General features: G+C 35.1%; 1 protein-coding gene across 1 annotated transcript; it reads left to right on the top strand.

The window, feature by feature from the left end:
- Positions 1-160: 160 nt before the first annotated feature.
- On the top strand, positions 161-18105 carry LOC102806381 (dolichyl pyrophosphate Man9GlcNAc2 alpha-1,3-glucosyltransferase-like). Its single transcript, XM_085503243.1, has 12 exons — positions 161-340; positions 2083-2167; positions 4505-4594; positions 5621-5709; positions 6536-6686; positions 7750-7932; positions 8525-8660; positions 10845-11015; positions 13339-13409; positions 14797-14865; positions 15066-15252; positions 15764-18105. Exons 1-12 carry the CDS (start codon positions 256-258, stop codon positions 15968-15970), a joined length of 1524 nt encoding a protein of 507 aa, XP_085359369.1. The 5' UTR covers positions 161-255; the 3' UTR covers positions 15971-18105.
- The last annotated feature ends 1653 nt before the right edge of the window (positions 18106-19758 follow it).

The following is a 19758-nucleotide window of genomic DNA, read 5'->3' as shown; positions in this document are numbered from 1 at the left end:
AAAGTTTTACTTTCTGCCCTTGGCCATGTGCGAAAACACCACTGATAATTTTAAACTCAGAAAGAAAATTCACATGAGCAACTACAACTACCGCGAACCCCGAGTGATGACGTCAGTGGGATCTACCGTATTTGATTCGATCATATCGGGCATGCGCGGTGACCTCTACGCACGTTTTGTATGTGGCACACCGATGCGAGGTCGTAGGTAATAGGTGCATCTTTCGTGGGAGTTTATTTCATTGTTTCTTTCAACATGGATAACCAATTCTTGATGATGAGTTTCACGGTGCTTTTCGCCGTTGTTGTCAGGTGGATGATTTCGCTCAATTCGTATTCTGGTAAGTACGTAACCACGTGGTGTAATTAATTTATGTCGTGTTGGTGTTTTGCACCCCTCCATGATTACATGTACATGTACATGTACTGACCACGGTTAGTTAACGGTACAATTATTTGCATTTAAGCTGCAGTCAAATTATGTCATCGCCGACCCGACCCGACCCGACCCCACCCCACCCTGCACGATACGAGGCAAATACGGTAGATTTCCGAATACTAGTAGACTTGGGGCAACTTAGATCGCCAGGCCTCTGTGATAATTAGGGGCTGACCATATTAATCACAGGGGGGTGGCTGAAAGACTTCTTTTTTTTTTAAAAAGAGAGAAAAATAATTGCATTCAAGAAAAATAAAAATGCAAAACACAGCGACAAAAAAACTGTATCAGTCACACTCTTTCAGTCACCTCCCATTTGCACTTATGTAATCTAAAACAAAGTCATAGTGACTCGTTTCAGAATAAGCAGTCATGTATTAGAAATAGAGAAGGGTAGACATTCCCAACCTAAAACACCTTTAGAAACAGGATCCCAGATCAAAATTGAAAATGAAGAACATTTCGTTATGGAATGTCTTAGGTACCAAAGAGAAAGACAAAAGTTATTTAATAATATCAATACTCCAGAAGAATTAAAAAGTGATGACCAGATATTTATATATATTATGAGTTCAAGAGAAGACATAATAATAATAATAAGATAAGTTGGGGAATACTTGTACAAAATATTTGAAATCAGAAATAATAACTGACATTTTACTTTAGTATTACCTGTATATGTATTGTACTTTATTACTAACAATAACATGTTATTGCTGTCAACCAATGGAAACTATTTTTAAAGATGCAATAAACTCATTATTTTTCTTATTAAAATTATTTCAAATTTATCCACCAGTCAGGATTGTGGATGGGGATGACATTGACTGGAACATTACTGTGGGACGAACAACATAATTTTACTTAGTCATACCATATGAACTAATGACACAGTCTACACATGTATACTAGTAAATGAAATACAATAATACACATAATAGATAATAAAATTTGTCTTGTAGAAAAGAATTATGAACTTAATTTGTATGAACTGTTGAATATATGAATAAAAATTTAATTGTTATTCAAGCATATCTGAATATTTGCAAAGAGAGATTTTCATTTGACTGTTATATTGCTTGAATTAAATTTAACACTTTTGAATATTGTTCAATAGATTCACAAAGATTCCCCTCTTCATCCCAGTGAATCATCAAATATTTCCCATAATTCATATTCAGTAGTCCCATATGTGGTTGCTAGATTATCACAGTTGTCATGTGATGTTGTGTCATGTTCCATATGGATCCAATGCTGCATGTACAACATGTGTAAAATAAAACAATTGCTTAAAAAGCGGTAGTCGTCCCGTTGTGCATTTGCAACATTTGTGTTGATAAACATTGATTTTCCCACAATTCAATGCACTCTTCAAATGGAAATCACAAGTATGAGGTTTGACCTGGGCGCCACTTACACTGAATACCACCAGTGACTCCTTTGATACCTTCCAATCACATGAAAATTACCTAATTAAAGCTTGGAAACGTGTCAGTTCGTACTCGTTGATCTGTGCAACAGTCAAAGTTGCCGTCTTTGTTTATATGAGACCCATATATCTCGTGCATGTGTGGCGCGACGACTACCACCCTTTAATACAGGATTGAGAAATGTCATTAACGCGTGATTGTTTTTACATTGTAGGTGCAGGTACACCACCGATGTTTGGGGATTTTGAAGCGCAGCGACACTGGATGGAAATCACGCATAATTTACCAGTGAAACAATGGTAAGGACATCATTTCATTGCTTACCAATATGCATCAAAGACAAAAAAAAATGTTTAACCATGAGCAGGGCTTGAACTTCAGTATTCTAAGAGCATCTAATTTCAAGGCCAAACTTTCTAAAAATGCCTTGAACTGACTGAAATTGTTAAAGGGGAACCTTCCAAGCCCAGGGATTGCACCAAAGAATCATTGGACACTATTGTTTGTGTTGTTTACAAAGTTAATCTATCTTTTGTTATCCATTGTAATTTTAATCCAGAAAGTAAATTTTTTGTGTGATTAGGCTTAACTGGAAGTGCCCCTTTAAGAAAGTACTGAAGGGGATTGAGGCACTCATGTGTGGCATCGCGGCAATTGCTTCCATGCATCAGTGAATTTCAAGTCATGCGTAGGTGTGAATGAAAGTGGTTGAACTGTCTTTACCAGTCAGACCAAATACACTAAATAATTTATTGGCACTATTTTATCAATGTCAATTATTTAGAAAATTTCATTATTGTAAAATTTTCAAATAATATCATTGCGCATTGTGCATGTTGATTGGCAGGTATAGTTTCAACCACTATTGATATATATAAATATTTATAATGATTTTACCGTATTTATCCGGGTATAAGCCCAGGGTCCTGAACATGGAAAATCGCCAAAAAGAAGGGGTGGGCGTTTGTCCGGATATCCCCGGCAAAAAAAGAAAAATCGCGAAAATTGGCAACACGCAGATCGAACTGCGACAGGGAGAAAAACGGCAAATAAAAACATGCAACAACATTAAATGAACAATATGCAGCATTAGAAGTGTAACAAGAAATAATTGATTGCTTAGAATGTGACAAAAATTAAAACCAGAAATAATAAAAATCGACAGTGAAGATTCATTTGAATTAGAATATCCCCATTGACAAACACGCCGCCCCATACGCGTGAATTATTTCCGGTTTCGACAATTACCAGATCAACGGCCATACAAGATCAATAATAATTTACGCAGTAAAATTACGAAAGTTCATATTTGTTAGAAAAGACTAGGCGTTCATCAATCATGGTGAAAGTTACCATTCAGCAAGTTATATGGATATCGCGGTGGCCTTGAAATAGGAAGATTTTTTTTCCCAACGACAGAAGAATAATTTCCATGAAATGCAATAGCTGTGGTGAAAGATGGTTAAAAAGTTGGCAGTCTGACATTGCAAAATTGCTGGCCCCAGTTATGGATTCGCAAATATTTTATAAAGCCAAAACAACGTGCTTTAAACCACTCTCCCTGGTACTGGTTGCTTCAATATTGCAACATTGGTTTCATTGTCAACGACGCTAACTACGTAAATAGTGGTGAATGCGCTGCTCTATTTACGTCACAGTTATTTTGGTTCTCTCCTAGTTTATCGCAATTGACATTTATTTTTCAAATTTTGTTATCAGAATCAAAACAAACTGCAAAGAAGTAAACTGTTAATACAACGAACAAAAATAGGTTTTTGTTTTTTTATTTTATTACAGGTGTAGAAAAAACACCCCTGGGCATTTGCTAGGATATGACCTCAACTCCTTTATTTTATCAAAAGTGGGAGGTGGGCGTTTGTCCGGGCATGGGCTCTTAGCCGGATAAATACGGTAATGTACTGAGGTTTAGACTACCCACCACTCACTGCTTACCACAGTTGTTTATGTGGATAAATGTAACAGGGGCTATGTCATTGTTTTTATTTTGTAGGTATAAGAATAGTAGTGATAATGATTTGATGTACTGGGGTTTAGACTACCCACCACTCACTGCTTACCACAGTTGGTTATGTGAATAAATGTAACAGGGGCTATGTCATTGTTTTTATTTTGTAGGTATAAGAATAGTAGTGATAATGATTTGATGTACTGGGGTTTAGACTACCCACCACTCACTGCTTACCACAGTTGGTTATGTGAATAAATGTAACAGGGGCTATGTCATTGTTTTTATTTTGTAGGTATAAAAATAGTAGTGATAATGATTTGATGTACTGAGGTTTAGACTACCCACCACTCACTGCTTACCACAGTTGGTTATGTGGATAAATGTAACAGGGGCTATGTCATTGTTTTTATTTTGTAGGTATAAAAATAGTAGTGATAATGATTTGATGTACTGAGGTTTAGACTACCCACCACTCACTGCTTACCACAGTTGGTTATGTGGATAAATGTAACAGGGGCTATGTCATTGTTTTTATTTTGTAGGTATAAAAATAGTAGTGATAATGATTTGATGTACTGAGGTTTAGACTACCCACCACTCACTGCTTACCACAGTTGGTTATGTGAATAAATGTAACAGGGGCTATGTCATTGTTTTTATTTTGTAGGTATAAGAATAGTAGTGATAATGATTTGATGTACTGGGGTTTAGACTACCCACCACTCACTGCTTACCACAGTTGGTTATGTGGATACATGTAACAGGGGCTATGTCATTGTTTTTATTTTGTAGGTATAAGAATAGTAGTGATAATGATTTGATGTATTGGGGTTTAGACTACCCACCACTCACTGCTTACCACAGTTGGTTATGTGAATAAATGTAACAGGGGCTATGTCATTGTTTTTATTTTGTAGGTATAAGAATAGTAGTGATAATGATTTGATGTATTGGGGTTTAGACTACCCACCACTCACTGCTTACCACAGTTGGTTATGTGAATAAATGTAACAGGGGCTATGTCATTGTTTTTATTTTGTAGGTATAAGAATAGTAGTGATAATGAATTGATGTACTGGGGTTTAGACTACCCACCACTCACTGCTTACCACAGTTGGTTATGTGGATACATGTGAGTATGCCATTTCTTTTTCCAACAGAATACCGAACTGTAATTTTGTTATTTTAATTTCTTTTTACTATAGTTTTTTTTATTTTGTCATTTTATAATAAATACGACTCGCCCATTAATTTGCACACCTTGTTTTAGCTCTGTTGCCATGGTGATTACCAAATAACTAAGTAATAAATTAAAATTTAATAAAATATATAAAAATCAATGAATACATATTTAATTAGGAAAATACAATTTTTTTTTTTTTTATTTTAATCAGATTAGATGATCTGATATAATTAAAAGGCTAAAGACCAGTACTGTCACTAATTCAAAACTTTTGATGAGTTAAAAGATTGGTGGTTATGTGTCCCCCAATTATTGTCAAGGAATCTAACAAATGTTTATGTAGTTTTTTCACTGAATTGTTGAATTGTTAAAGTAATGGTCCCATAGTGATGTTTTGGATCCAATCATCAAACATGGCCGCCGCCAAATTGCAGTTGCAGATGTCAAAACGCCATTCAAACTTTTAGTTGGTCTGAAAATCAAAATAAAATATTTAAACTGACTTGGGATCAACTATAATTACTTCAATTAAGAACTAGTTTGTTTGAATTGGATACTCGGAGGGTCAATAACCTGTATACTCATTGTGTTCCATTTCAGAGCTGATAGAATCAATCCAGAGTGGGTGGAATTACATAAATCAAGGGGCATTGAAACGTATGCGCATAAATTATACATGCGATCCACTGGTAAGTACAAATCTTGCAATCAAGTGACTGTATCACTCATAAGTCACTCTGTACAACTTGTCCAAACTGAACTTCTTCACCAGAGTGTTGGACATACAGTATAATTAATCACACCTTGCAGCCGTCCTTTTTAAAGTTTGTGATTTTTGTTTCGATTTAAATCACTGAAAATCTGCAACAAAGTGATGCATATTAAAACATAGACCTCAGACCTTAAGGTCTATGATTAAAATGATCTTTATTGTCTGTGAATGTTATTCGCTTTTCATTCGTTTCACTTACTGTAAACAGTGTTTTATGATTATATCATTTCTATTTTTAGTAAAATTTTGTGATCATGAAAAATTGTGACTACAGGCAAATTTTTGCTGACATTTTGTGTATCTGAAATGGTAAATAAGGTCCCATTCTATTTTACTATGGAAAAATGCATTGATTGATTTTTGTTTTTTCCATTTTCGAAATCCCTGATGTTGTTTATTTGCGAAATTGCGTCATTCTTCACGTTGAACTTTTAAATCATTGACAGTATAGTAGAACTATAGTAGTATACTGTCTATGGGTAAATAGGTCACTTTCATGACTTCTAATAGTCTACACATCCTGGTATTTTTTTAAAATTAATATTTATGCACAATTTTCTAGGCTGGACTATTTGTTTTAATACCTGGTTAGAACAACCAGGGAACAACAAAATACATGAAAATGCCCCAATTGTGTATGTTTGTGATGATGTCATACCAACAAAAGTACCAGGATGTGTGACCTTAAAATGATGTCACAATTTGTCATTTAGTGTGACATATTGAATTATTTATATTTTCAGTACTGGTAGCAGATTTACTGATATACATACCAGCGGTTGTGTTGTATTGTTATATTACATTGAAAGACAAGACTCCATCTTATAGACTACTATCTTCTGCCGTTATTTTGCTGTACCCAGGCCTGATGTTAATAGATCATGGACATTTCCAGTATCCTTTTTCTGTCTAAATATTAACCTGTTTTTAACAAGATAAGTTTTTGGCCATGTCTGAGTTGTGGTCTCTGTATAGCAAGTTTAAGCTTAGGCACTTGTGTGTGTGTGCATTATTTGTATCAATAGTGGTTGTTGTATCTGGCTTGTGATCGGTAGAATCAAGTTCAATCGTATCTGGGGTTGAACATCAAAAATATTTGACCCCCTACTTTGGGCGAGTCTGCCACAAACACAATAGAAAACTTAAAACAATTTACCAAGATTCATTCACGAATGTCACTTTGGGGGAATCCTGGTTTAGGTCTGCACATGCTTGTGTTCGACTGGGCCTGTTTATTACTGTTAGCAATGCACATTTCAAATTAATGAACTGATGATATCATTTCAAAATGAACAATATGTATAGTATCAAAGCAGACTTGCGGTTTTTAACAAGAAGTCGAAAATATCACTTTTTACCAAAAATGACAAAAATATTCATCAAAATTAGATAATCCACATGCCTATGGACATTTTTTTGTCACATTTATTTCTGGTATCTGTGGAGAGTTTCTGCAGGCGATATGTTGATGCCATATGATGCCATAATGATCACATAGCTCTGTTACATAGTTCCAAAACATGGATTGTGGTTTCTGTGGCAAAATGCACCATCAACACTTGCAAATTACACATGAATAAAGTCAGGAGAGACAAAATGGTGACATTCCAACTTTTGCCCGGCACAAAAATGTTATCATGGTATACAGTAACACACCACAAGGCTGGTTCCAACCAAATATGGCAGACTGGTGGCCATTTTCATAATTAAAAGTGGCAGACATTGATCTGAGCAGTGCATTGATGGATTTGATCAATCTTGGTTTATACATCGAACATTCAAGGAAACTTGATGCATACCATTTTGTGATGTGGATCTGATTTGAAATGGCTGACTGGCAGCCATTTTGTTTTGTTTGAGGGTTTTACCATAGTTACACCTTCCTATGAAGCCTGGGTTCCATATGCAAATTTTTTTTCAATGTAAAATTGTTATCTTTAATTCATGTTTTGTAAAGATATAATTGTATATCATTAGGCCTGACTTTATGGGCTATTATAGGAATGCTGTCAGGCCGAGAACTACTTGGTTCTATGGCATTTGTTTTAGCGCTAAACTATAAACAAATGGAACTTTATCATGCTTTACCATTCTTCTGTTTTCTTTTTGGAAGATGTGTTCAGTTAGAAAAGAAAGCTGGGTAAGAAATACTGTAATTGTATTAATTATTCACTACATTTTAATTCCACTGATATTTGACATGTAACTCTTGTTCCCCTGGCTAACTTCAACTCTTTGAGTGCCAAATTAATATTTCACTCAAATAGGGGTAAATTTTACATTTTCTGTAATTTTCACTGAATTTCATCAAAATGTGACATTTCTTTAGGTTTTCAATCAAAAAAGTTGAAATTTTTATTCACATTTTTTGTCGAAAAAAACAGACTACAAATGTAAATATTTGTGGATTGGTCATTTTCAACACCCATGTATTCTTGTCAAGAAACAACAATAATTTAGAATGTTTTTGTGTTTTTGAACTTCAATGAAAATAATTTAAATTTTGGTAGCGAATTCGTACCCCCAAAAGTACCAGGATGTATTACCCTGCGACGGCGGCGGGGGTGGGGTGATGGGGTGTCATGCATAAGGCCTATGCAATGGTCATTCATCTATAATCTTTTAATTCTTTCCCAGTGGCCATTTTGACTCATAGTGCAGAATATTATCATGCCATGTGTTTACAGCATTTTGAAACTATTCTTAGTTTTGGAATTCTTCTCATTTGGTAGTTTATGGAAGCTCATTAAAATTGGATGTGTTGTCATAGTAACCTTTTTATTATGCTGGTTACCATTCCTTGGTGATTTCAACCTGGCTTCCCAAGTCTTACACCGATTATTTCCATTTTCAAGAGGGCTTTTTGAGGTAAGTAAATATCTGAGGGTCTTTTGAGTAGTTACATGCATAGCCACAAACACAAAGCGCTCTAGGTTATGCGAGTGAGTGAAAATGAGGGCGTTCACAGGGTTGACAGTTGTCATCCATTTTACGATGAAATTTATTACAAAAAAAGCTTGACAGTTCTAAGACAGGTAAAAAATAAAATGGTAATGAACTAATTACCAGTTGCCATGGAGAGCATCACCATTCATAATGTATGCACAGACAATCTGATCATACATGGCCAGTTGACAGCCATTTTGTTTTGATGTCCATGCCATGCCATGTTATTTTTGTTTGATTGCAATGTTTGTGTAGATGTTGGCATAGTGAATACTGTTATATACCCTATATATAAAATATGTTTTTGAAATTCAGTCCCTCACCTCCTTGGCTATTATCGCCAATTTTTCGTCGCCAGAGTGATTTACATTGTCAATTTTGGTTCCCTGAGCATCTCTAATAAATAACCTATATATCTGCTGAACTGAATTAATGATATTATCAAAAAATCATAGAAGATTTGGCGAAAATCGGTCGTTTTTGGCATTGATGTATTTGCGCTCGGAAACACAAGAGCAAATAAGACTTGATTTTCAAGGATGCAGGTGTTTCTTTTGTTTCAATTTGTTTCGTTATTTTTTAGTGATTTTGATATGCCAATCGGGCAATTTTAACAATTTCTTACTGGAGCGTCCCGTGTATAAATAGTCCTTTACTCTCCAAAAATTGACAATGGTACTAGCCCAGAATTAACTTTCTGTTCAGCGCGTCTTTGATTGTAGCAATGTTTATGACACTGTACAAAAATACGCACACTCACGAATTTGACAACATTCACTTGAGCGTTTTAGGATAGTGGGAATAGATGGAAATACCAGTTACATCACTCATGAAGATTGATGATTCGATTGCTGGCCAGGATAGATGTATTTAGTGTTCATTTCTATGCAATATGTCTACACTTGCGCTGTGGCCAGCGACGGCTGACAGACTGCTGGGCAACTAATTTTTTCGTTTACTTTGTCGCATTTTGTATATCCCAGTCAGACACTGACAGTAAGTAAACTGATCTGGACATAGTCAACATTGGACTCTGAAGGCTCTGGAGATACATTGTAGCGTCATCGTATTAGATTAATAAAACAAAATTTACATTGCAATCTCATGCTTCCGAACAATCCAACATTTATGCTGGATAACAAAGTATACATGTGCTGTCTACGATATACTGCAAAATAGAAATAATATACCTATTTAACCGTTGTTGGTTTTTGTACAAAATTCCAAGAACGCAAAACAAATAAACAACTGACAACAATCGACAAAACAAAAAGACAACTGCCGAGTACACTACACAGTCACTGTAGTCACGCCAGTGAGAAAAAGATACTGTGGAACTCATGGCAAATGTAAATACAAAAAAAATGTCAGTGAGTACAATATTTATAAAAAAAAATCTTGCAAATTGAACCTCCGTGGACAAGTTGATAAGCCCTAATATTGCAGAACTATCAGTTGTGACCTGAATTTTAAATCTCATCAGGATTTCCATATAAAGTTACACAGATAGAAAAAAATGCATTATTAAAACAAGGAAAAATTATGCTTTTTTGTCAAGGCTATATACTAATTTCTCTTATTTTGGGGTATTTTTGTGAGTCTACATGTATGCATTAAAATATGTACATCCTTTAAAATTATCAAAACTTCAAATGTAATCATAGTACAAAATGTAAAGTAAACAAAATTATCAAGAGTGATTTTGGATTTGCTGGAAAAATAGCCAAAATGCTGTGACATTGTCTAATTGTTGGTGGGAACTGCCAAGCCAGTTTATAAAACAAGCCGGTAGGCTGGTTGGCGATCCGCTCCACTCCGCTCAAAAACTAGCCCTGCGTACAGTGCTGTGTGTACGGGGACGCGTTCGGTTGATAGATGTCCCCACCACAGCCCTGCGTACCTCCATAGACAAAGTCCGGGAGCGCACCGTAATTGGTGCGCAAGTTAAAAATAAGTAGTTTCCCAGCCGAAATCGGTTGAAATGACGATAGTTTATAAAATAGTGAACAAAGAACAACAATTTTCGTAAATATTACTGATCGCGAAAGACGCCCACGCGAAGTGTCTTTTGTTTGTATGTAATAGATCTTATCTGTTTGCTTCCAGGACAAAGTGGCTAATTTTTGGTGTTCTCTGTCAGTTGTGGTTAAACTAAAGAATATATTCACTCAACAGTCTTGGGTTTTCATGACTTTTTATTTCACAATGATATTCCATTTCCCGTCGTGCATACATTTATTATTCAAACCATCAACAGAGAATTTCAAAGCAGCTCTGGTAAGTACAAACAGAAGTGAGATTTGAATTGAGGGTTGAATTAAATTTTGAAGTATTTTACTTACGGTATTCAGTTATAGCTTCGTTGCACAAAGTGATTACTGTGGAATACTTTATTTTCGCTGGAATTAATTTTCGCTGAAAAGGCTTCTTGGGCGTTTTGCTTGGAATTTATTTTCACTGATTTTTCATGAGTTTAAAGTGCCTGTGAAATGGCGGCTATTTTCACGCCTAAAATTATCCATGGATACATAAATATTATTATTTTTTATGTTTCTAAGCATGAATTATTTTTTTAAGTGAAAAAATGTGTTTTAAACTCAATTTACGGCAACTTTATTTTTGTGTATTTTAAAACGAGGCTCCTCATTAGCTTCTTATTTGCATACAGAAATTCCCCTTGTGACGTCAGAAGGGGAAGTCGCATGGCAGCTTGCATTGCCGATACGTGTAAATAAGGCAAATTCTTCTGCAGTTTTCTCGTCTTTGACTAAATTTTCACTTGTGTACTTGTTCGTCGAGGAGGAATGGATCATAATGAACACATAGTATCAATTTTTGTTGCATGGGGTTGAGTTAGATGCGAAATATGTTCATTCTGGTATAGCTGGTCACCGTGATCGTCAGCGGCGCACGTTTGTACACTGTCGCTGGACAAAATAGAATTTGTCGTCAGAATTATCTCGTTATTTAGCAGGTTACTTGGCACGTCACTACACTGTTTTATTTCATCGATCGTCTGAGTAAAACTTTCAAAATTAAAATAAAAGAGAACATATTTTGACATTCTAAACATTAGACCATAGTGATCACTGTAAAATAATTTAAAAAACGACAAATCACAGTTACTAAATAAATGACAGCCGCGTGGAAATAAATTGAAATTTTGTTGAAATAGGTGAACGCGTCGGGTCACGACGAGGGCAAGTGCGTTAAAAGCGGCGTTTAATTGCATAACAAAAATAATCGAGATCGATTCTTATCTCAAAAATTATTACGCAGATCAAGCTGCAAGCATGGAGGTAAAACGAGAACAAAGGTGTGAATTCGACATTCAACACAAACCACCAAACAATTCAGAAACTTTTAGCCTTTGAAAATGAAAACAATTAGCAGTGTGTAAGGGCTGTGTAATTTCCTGTTTGTCCGACGCTTCGTTTACGTGTCACTGTCAAAATTATTGCTACCTTTTACTTAACAGGGACTAAATGGTCTCTATAAAACGATAATCAGGATCGCAAAAAAGTCAACTCATTTGAAACACTTGCCGGACGTCTCTCTCCTTTCTGAAATCTGCCTCGGTGATCATGGTCCGGAAACTATTTCTTTCAAAAGTGTTGCGCCAGGTTTATGTTGTCGGCGTTTCTCTTTAAACCTAGTTGTTTTTTTCATGGACGAGGACAGTTTTTCCAAAAAATGAATCTGAGGTTAAGTGGCTTTCGTCCACTGATGTCGCACCTTCGGATGGATTAGAAACGTGTGAATACTTACACTATGACTATACGTTTCACTGTAAATGCCCACAACACAACATCTAAAAATTCTCTCTCAAAAAAAAAAAAGAAAATAGACAAAAAAAGAAAGAAAAAAAATGCCGACTGAAAAATGTATATCGTTTAAAAGTATACTGAATGACCAGTGTTATTACGGCTCAGGGGTATGACTTCCTCTCACATTTTGGCATTTGGTGGCGCACTTTCGGCGAGAGTCGGAAATCCAGAAACAGTCGATCGTTTCAGGATAGGTGGGCGTGGCTACAACACAAGAAATATCCCAAATTTACTTGAATACGAGTAATCATTTTCAGCAAAAAAATCAATAACTGCCCATTTCAGTGGGACACAGATCTAAAATGGGAAACGTGAGGGTGGGCATTGCACGGGCACTTTAATGTGAAATATAGAAAAACAAGTATATTCGCTGGATTTTATTTTCACGGAATCATCCCTTCAGCGAAAATAGCGAAAATAAATTCCAAGCGAAAATAAAGTATTCTATGGTATATCATTAAGAAGCTTTTGATTTGAGTGCCATTTTAGCAGACAAAAAATACTACTCAAGCGCACTTTGCAATATCAAATATAGATTAACTTTGTGTGTCTGTATGTTAATCACAGCAAACATCACAGACCATCACATACAAATATTAATTTTAAACATTTAATTCAAATACTACATAAAGATGCTTTTGTTGCACATTATAGCCTTGTGGTCTAGAACAGTCTGAAAAAAAGCTGTTGTGTTACCAGTAAATTAATTTAAATGTAAAGCATGGAAAATTGACAAATTACAATAACTTGTTTTCTGTGTTTTCTTTTTTCAGGTAAATTCTTCTTTGATATTTTTCTTGTTTTCCTATCAAGTACATGAGAAAAGTATCCTGTTACCTGCCTTGTAAGTATTCATCTGTTATCAAGTGTCAAAACAACCTTGAACTGATTAATATTTACTGCTTGATTTTTTTTTTGCATTCCTGAAGGCAAAATAAAACATGATATATAAAAGAGACTGTGAATGTGGTTGACTTACAGCAAGTCTCAGAAGTATTGGGGCAGCCAATTTGCAAACTCGCTAGCGAATTGGCTAACTGCTTTGGTTTTGACTAAACGGTTGGCTTTCGAATCTTGCTGGCGTCGTCTTGTGGTCACTCCCACTTAAGGCGAATCTATGTAACAGTAGGGGATGATCCTCATATTTTAGGAGCTATTCAGCGACAGTCTTACAGTTGGAGAGTGATTTCGCTTTCAAATATACTAGGGAAAGTGTTCTATGCTCTTCCTGTCCACAAAAAAACGACGAATAAGGTCGGTTTTTCCAGCGGTTGGCTTAATGTTACCCCAACGAATCGTTTGAGTGTGAAGGTTTGTTATTTTCTCCCTGATTTGTAGGAAACTGGTCTCAACTTATCTATTTAGTTTCAAGCAGTGTTTAAAATGGTTACCTTCATATAATAAATATCGGTGGATTAATCGTATTTATCATATCATCACTTGTACGCCAGCTGACTGTGACCAGTTTTGGGCTCAAATCATGCAGGGGAATCCAGACATGTATCAGGCTGCGTAAAAACATTCTATGTCCCCCAATGCAATATAGAATCCCCAAGAGTGGACGCGATCACAAGCCAGCGCCAGCGAGATTCGAAAGCCAACCGTTTAGTCAAAACCAAAGCAGTTAGCCAATTCGCTAGCGAGTTTGCAAATTGGCTGCCCCAATACTTCTGAGACTTGCTGTAAAGGCGAGCAGACGTCTGGCTTTTGACACTCTGTACATGAAATTTGAGATCTATGAATGAATTCTGTCGATAAAAACAACTTGTATGTGAAATGCCCTAATTATCGGGTATGAAACGGGCTGTGAAGTAGACAACAAACGTTCCCTTTGCCTGGTGTCATTTTGCTTCTAGAGGGCCAGTCAATGATGTCATCAGTGAACAGTGATAATTGAAACCATTCGTTCTTGTATGTCAATCCCATAGAAGTGCTACTATGAAAGACCTTGCTAACGGACAATTTAAAAGTTGAAACATTGTGAGGTGTTGTGCGTATGAATGCCATAACGATTCATGTTAAGTTTCTCAAAATCCCAAATGAAAAATCATGTTGTTGGTTGCGAGAAATCAACAGAAGAACTAACCTGAAAGTAAAGACACGTACAGCATTCTAGCTATAGTATAGTACAGCCAGACCTCTCCTCCCCTTTAATTCAGTGTACCATAGATATTATACATTACTTTATAACCTAGCATATACATATATTTATATTTTTTGTTTTGTTTTAGGTCTGTCTGTTTGTTGTTGCCAAGAAAACCATTTTTCTGTTTATGGTTTTTGATAATGTCTACATTTAGGTATGTATTACTGTAGCAGCATTATTTTTCACTGGCGTGTTAATTTCACTGTTTTTGATATTTTGATCGTATTCAGGTTTTAAATTCATGGATTTTCCAGTGAAACAATGAGTTATATTATAAATTTACATATTCATGTGGATTTAATTTAGATGTTTTCAGTTATCAAACAAAATAAAAAAAAAAATTTTTTGTTTCAGTATGCTACCTTTATTAATTAAAGATGGTTTAGTCTTACCTTATACCGTCACCATGCTACTATTTCTAATAACTACATGTTATGTAATGGATACCAATACATGGAAACTCGCCGTCTTTGAAAATCCACCAACCGAAATCTTAAAGAGTGTTATGACTTTCTCATCAGCTGGTTTTATACAAGCATGGGTAAGTATATGATATACTGTAAAATACTTTATTTTAGCTGGAATTAATTTTCGTTGAAAAGACTTTTTAAGTGTTTTGTATGGAATTTATTTTCACTGATTTTTGTCAAGTTGAATGTAAAATATAGAAAAAATAGGTATATTCGCTGGATTTATGATCCATAAATTGATTGAACAGGGGACAATATTACAATTGAGCTTTGTGACTTAAAATGCCCCCACCCCAAGTTGTTGTTTTTTATTTCAAACTGTCTGAATACACGTTTACATTGCAGTTATTTGTAGCTAGTGATGACTTCCAATGTGCAAACAAACTCTGACCATCAAATATATCACACAGTAGTCCCCATATATATCGTCAACGTGAAGCCTTTTTTTGTTTGTACATTTCTGAACACATATGCGTAGGTCTCGTAACCAAGACACAACCATGTGCATCACAACATACTCGCTGCTATTAAATATATCAGTACCTGTAATCAACTACTTACTTTTCTTTTTTTTATTTTCAGTTTTATGTTTGTTTGATAGAAATTGGAATCCTGTCTTGGCTGTCTGTATTCAAAGCACCGCCTCCTAAATATCCCGATCTCTGGCCTGTTATCATCTCAGTCTTCTGCTGTTTACATTTTCTTGCCTTTCTTGTCTATTTTCATATTGAACAGTTCTTTGGTGAACACTGTGAAACTTTGAAAGCAAAGGGAACCAAAAGTGACTAACCATCAACGCAGGGTGATACTAGCATAATGCATTTTTAACCTAATGAGAAAACACGAAATATTTTCTGATATAATTCAAAACAATTTCAAAGGATTTCTGTCTGATGAAATATTTTAGCTCCCTCAAATTTTAAAATAACTTTCCCTTTTGCAAATTTAAGAGGTACCGTCCCCTGGCCAATATATACAATAATGAGATATGTAGTGTGAAATTAAGAATAGACACTAAGTTAGGGGGTTTTGTTTGTCATTGAAGGTTAGTTACATTGTAGGTAGGCTTGTCTACAGGATAAGATCCTCTAGGACTCTCAAAATAAAATGTGCGGAATATCTACTTTTAATATTTCATATTTTTAGAAATTTTATTTTCGCACATTTGTGAATGCAATTTTAACGCAGCAATAAATAATTGTTACTCGTATGTTGGCGATATTCCTTCCATTTAATCTGTTTGTCAACAATATTTAACCACCAGCCTGATAGCTTTGATATTTGAAGTAGTTACATTACATGATCCTTTTTATTTTGTGATGATTGCTATAATTTGTTTTTTGCAAATATTTTCAAGTTATTCTTGAAAACTGCTATGATAATATACATTTAGGTTTTGAGTTGAATTATTTGAATTATTTTCTGATTTTATTTTATTTTATTTTATGACATTTTATGACATTTTCTTTGTCAAGTTTAGTGGAAATTGTTATTCTTTTTCTTCTTTTCGAAAACTACACACCCAATTGCTTTGATACTGTGATATATCTTTCTGTGCTAGTAATTTAATTTTTAATTTTTAACTTTGTTTTTTCAAAAATGCTATGTCATTTAGGGAGGGCCATAAAAATTGTACATTTTGTATAGTGGTATCATGAGAACAAACAAAATTAATTAAACAAAATCAACTAATATTTACAGACAATGGGACAAGTGCAAGCTTTGATTTATAGAAATCTGTGCATATTAAATATTTCACAATTTTTGCACATTGATGTTTTAAATGTATTCTAAGTACACATAATAATATGAAGTTATTACAAGAACACCACACTAGAATACATGAAGTATGCACAAGGGCAGTACAGTAATCATGTTGATAGTCGCACTGCCTACCTGAGTGCATACTTTGCGGTATCCTCATACATCTTTTCCCTGCTTATAATAACATCCCAAAATTGCAACAACAAATGTTTCACGCTGAGTGACACAATTCAGTTTTCATCATGCGCTCATAGCACTTTTGCGTCTGAAGTAAACAAAAGAAACGCTTCAAATGTCACGTGAATTACATTTTCAAAATAAGGCATACATTCGAACACGTCCATAACACTTTTGAACACGTCCATATGGCATTTTATGGACGAGTAAATTCTATTGTTTTCGGTGTCCGATGTACAATAATGTATTTAAATATGGTACAAGATGATTATGTCAATGTCAATTACTACCGTAATTGGATTATAATGGATAAATCGTATTCTGTAGAAATGAAATAATAACATTGTTAGAGGAAATTTCCCTTCTTCAGTGGTACCATTGCTCACCATAGCTCATTGTAGCAATAATCTACAACGCCATATTGATCGGTTGTTGCAGCCATTAATATCTGTAATCATCTGATACTATAAGGTTATTACGAAGATACCTCAAAGTATGCAAGAAAACAGTACAGCGGCAGTATCGACCGGTGTGCAGCGGAGGTCGATGCGACAGCGTACTGTCTGGGTGCATACTTTGAGGTATCTCGTAATAACCTTATTATTATACATCTCTCCCTTCCAGAGATACATCATGGGAATGCCAAAATCTAAAAAGTTTAGAACAGAATCAGCAAACTTCTTTGTATGGAGTCAAGTCAAACCCCTATGGCAGCCATGTTGGTTTTTTTATATTAGAGGACGCTTACGCGCGTAATCGTTCCATATTTGGAATACACATTCCCTTATATAGTAGAAGAAAAATAAAATACTGCAAAATTACAACACCCTGTATCCTATGGCGTTACGGTGACAGATGTATAATAATACAAGATATAAATTGTTTTCAATAAAGATATGTGCATTAATAATTAATTAATTTGCATTATTATACAAAGTTATCTTGTATGATGTTTCAAATTAAAAGTGAAGAATAATATATTATTAGAACTGTTGAATGTTTAGTTTTTTAGGGTTCCACCTTATTCTCACCTGCCTGAGTATCTGTTACTGCAACACTCATAACATACTCTTGCAAAATATGCTGACTAAAAATAAGGCCCGTTTTTTGAGAACTGTAATATGCTTATTCGTGTGTAAACGTCATGAAAGCAAACGACTAATCTTCGCTTGTTTTAGAACACTGGTTGTCTGTTTTACAAGTAGATTGATGGTCTTTAGGAATGAAATGAAATGCATGGGAGTTGAACCTGTAGGTATCATTTACCAACTGGTTTCTTTTAGTAACAATCATGTGTCATAGAGAGTCCGCTATTTTACAACAAATTTGGTTCCATTCATCTATGCAACCATTGTTTTTGGACGTGCATTGTCCAGCGAGAGTTCAGTCCTTTTACTACATAGTAAAGTCCACAGCACATTGAAAATGTGGTTGTCTCCAATCACGGCTGCTAATTTAGCAACTATGTGGCAAGTGAATGTTGAAAGAATACGTCCAATTGTATATATCAGGTTATATATATATACCGTGAAACTACTCGATACGAAACAATATCGCAAATTATCCATCATTTGGGTGCAGTTCGAAAACTGGGACTTGTGGATTGACCTCTGTGCATCTGTGTGCATTCAGAACTGTCTTAGACAACATGCCTGGACCAATTACATTCAAACATCATACATAATATTATACATATGAACATCAATTTATTTCACGATCTGATTCAAGATGGCCGAATGGCAGCCATTTCTGTACTGCAAAATTTTCAAAGTCGAACATTTCTCGGCTGTTTACAGATGGATTTTGTTCAAACTTGGTATATACTTGGACATTAGGAAACCTTGATGCACGTCATTTTGTTTTCCGGATAAGATTCAAAATTGCTGACTAGCGGCCTTTGTGTTTTAATGAACACGGTTCTAGTGCCATATCTCTGACTTGCTTTGACTGATTTTATATATTCATTATACATCATGTCATAGATAAACAGATGCTTGGTTTGACGATCCAATTCAAAATGGCCGACCGGTGGCCATTTTGTTTTTTATTAATGCTGTTCCAGGGTAATATTTCTCATTATGATACAATAGTATTTGTACTATATTACTACCGGTGTAAACAAAACTATATAAATTACCGTAGATTTGATAACTTTTATAAACGGGGACTGTGTCATGCATGGTTTGTTATGTTTTGTTTGTTAGAAAGTTGTATAATTTTGCTCCTCTGATCAGGTAAACTGTGAGTATTATTTTCCCGTGGACCAGCTAAGGGCCCTCACCTTAAAATAAATGTCTGGTGGGTAGAAGAGTCAGCTGCTATAAGTCTTAGTTACAAATAAGTGAAGTATGAAAAACCGACAGTGATGGGCATAAAGTTGGCATACCGGTAATTATTTTTATAAATCAAAGTGGGGGTTAACATTCAAATCTACCAATCCTGAAATCATACTGTGACATTACCATTAGATATAATTAATATTAATGAGTTTAAAATTATCCAATCAGCAAGTGAATAAGTTGGTGGCCATTTTGAATAATTTGGTGGTCGCAGTTGCTATCTCACGTGAAAGCATGTGTGCGTATTATGGGCGTAGGCTCTTGAACCAGGGAGCTCATTACAGCTCCCTGCTTGAA

The sequence above is a fragment of the Saccoglossus kowalevskii genome, chromosome 9, assembly GCF_978046115.1.
Source record: "Saccoglossus kowalevskii chromosome 9, keSacKowa6.1, whole genome shotgun sequence".
NCBI lineage: Eukaryota > Metazoa > Hemichordata > Enteropneusta > Harrimaniidae > Saccoglossus > Saccoglossus kowalevskii.
The sequence above is the reverse complement of the archived record's forward strand: the minus strand, read 5'-3'. Positions and strand labels throughout refer to the sequence as shown.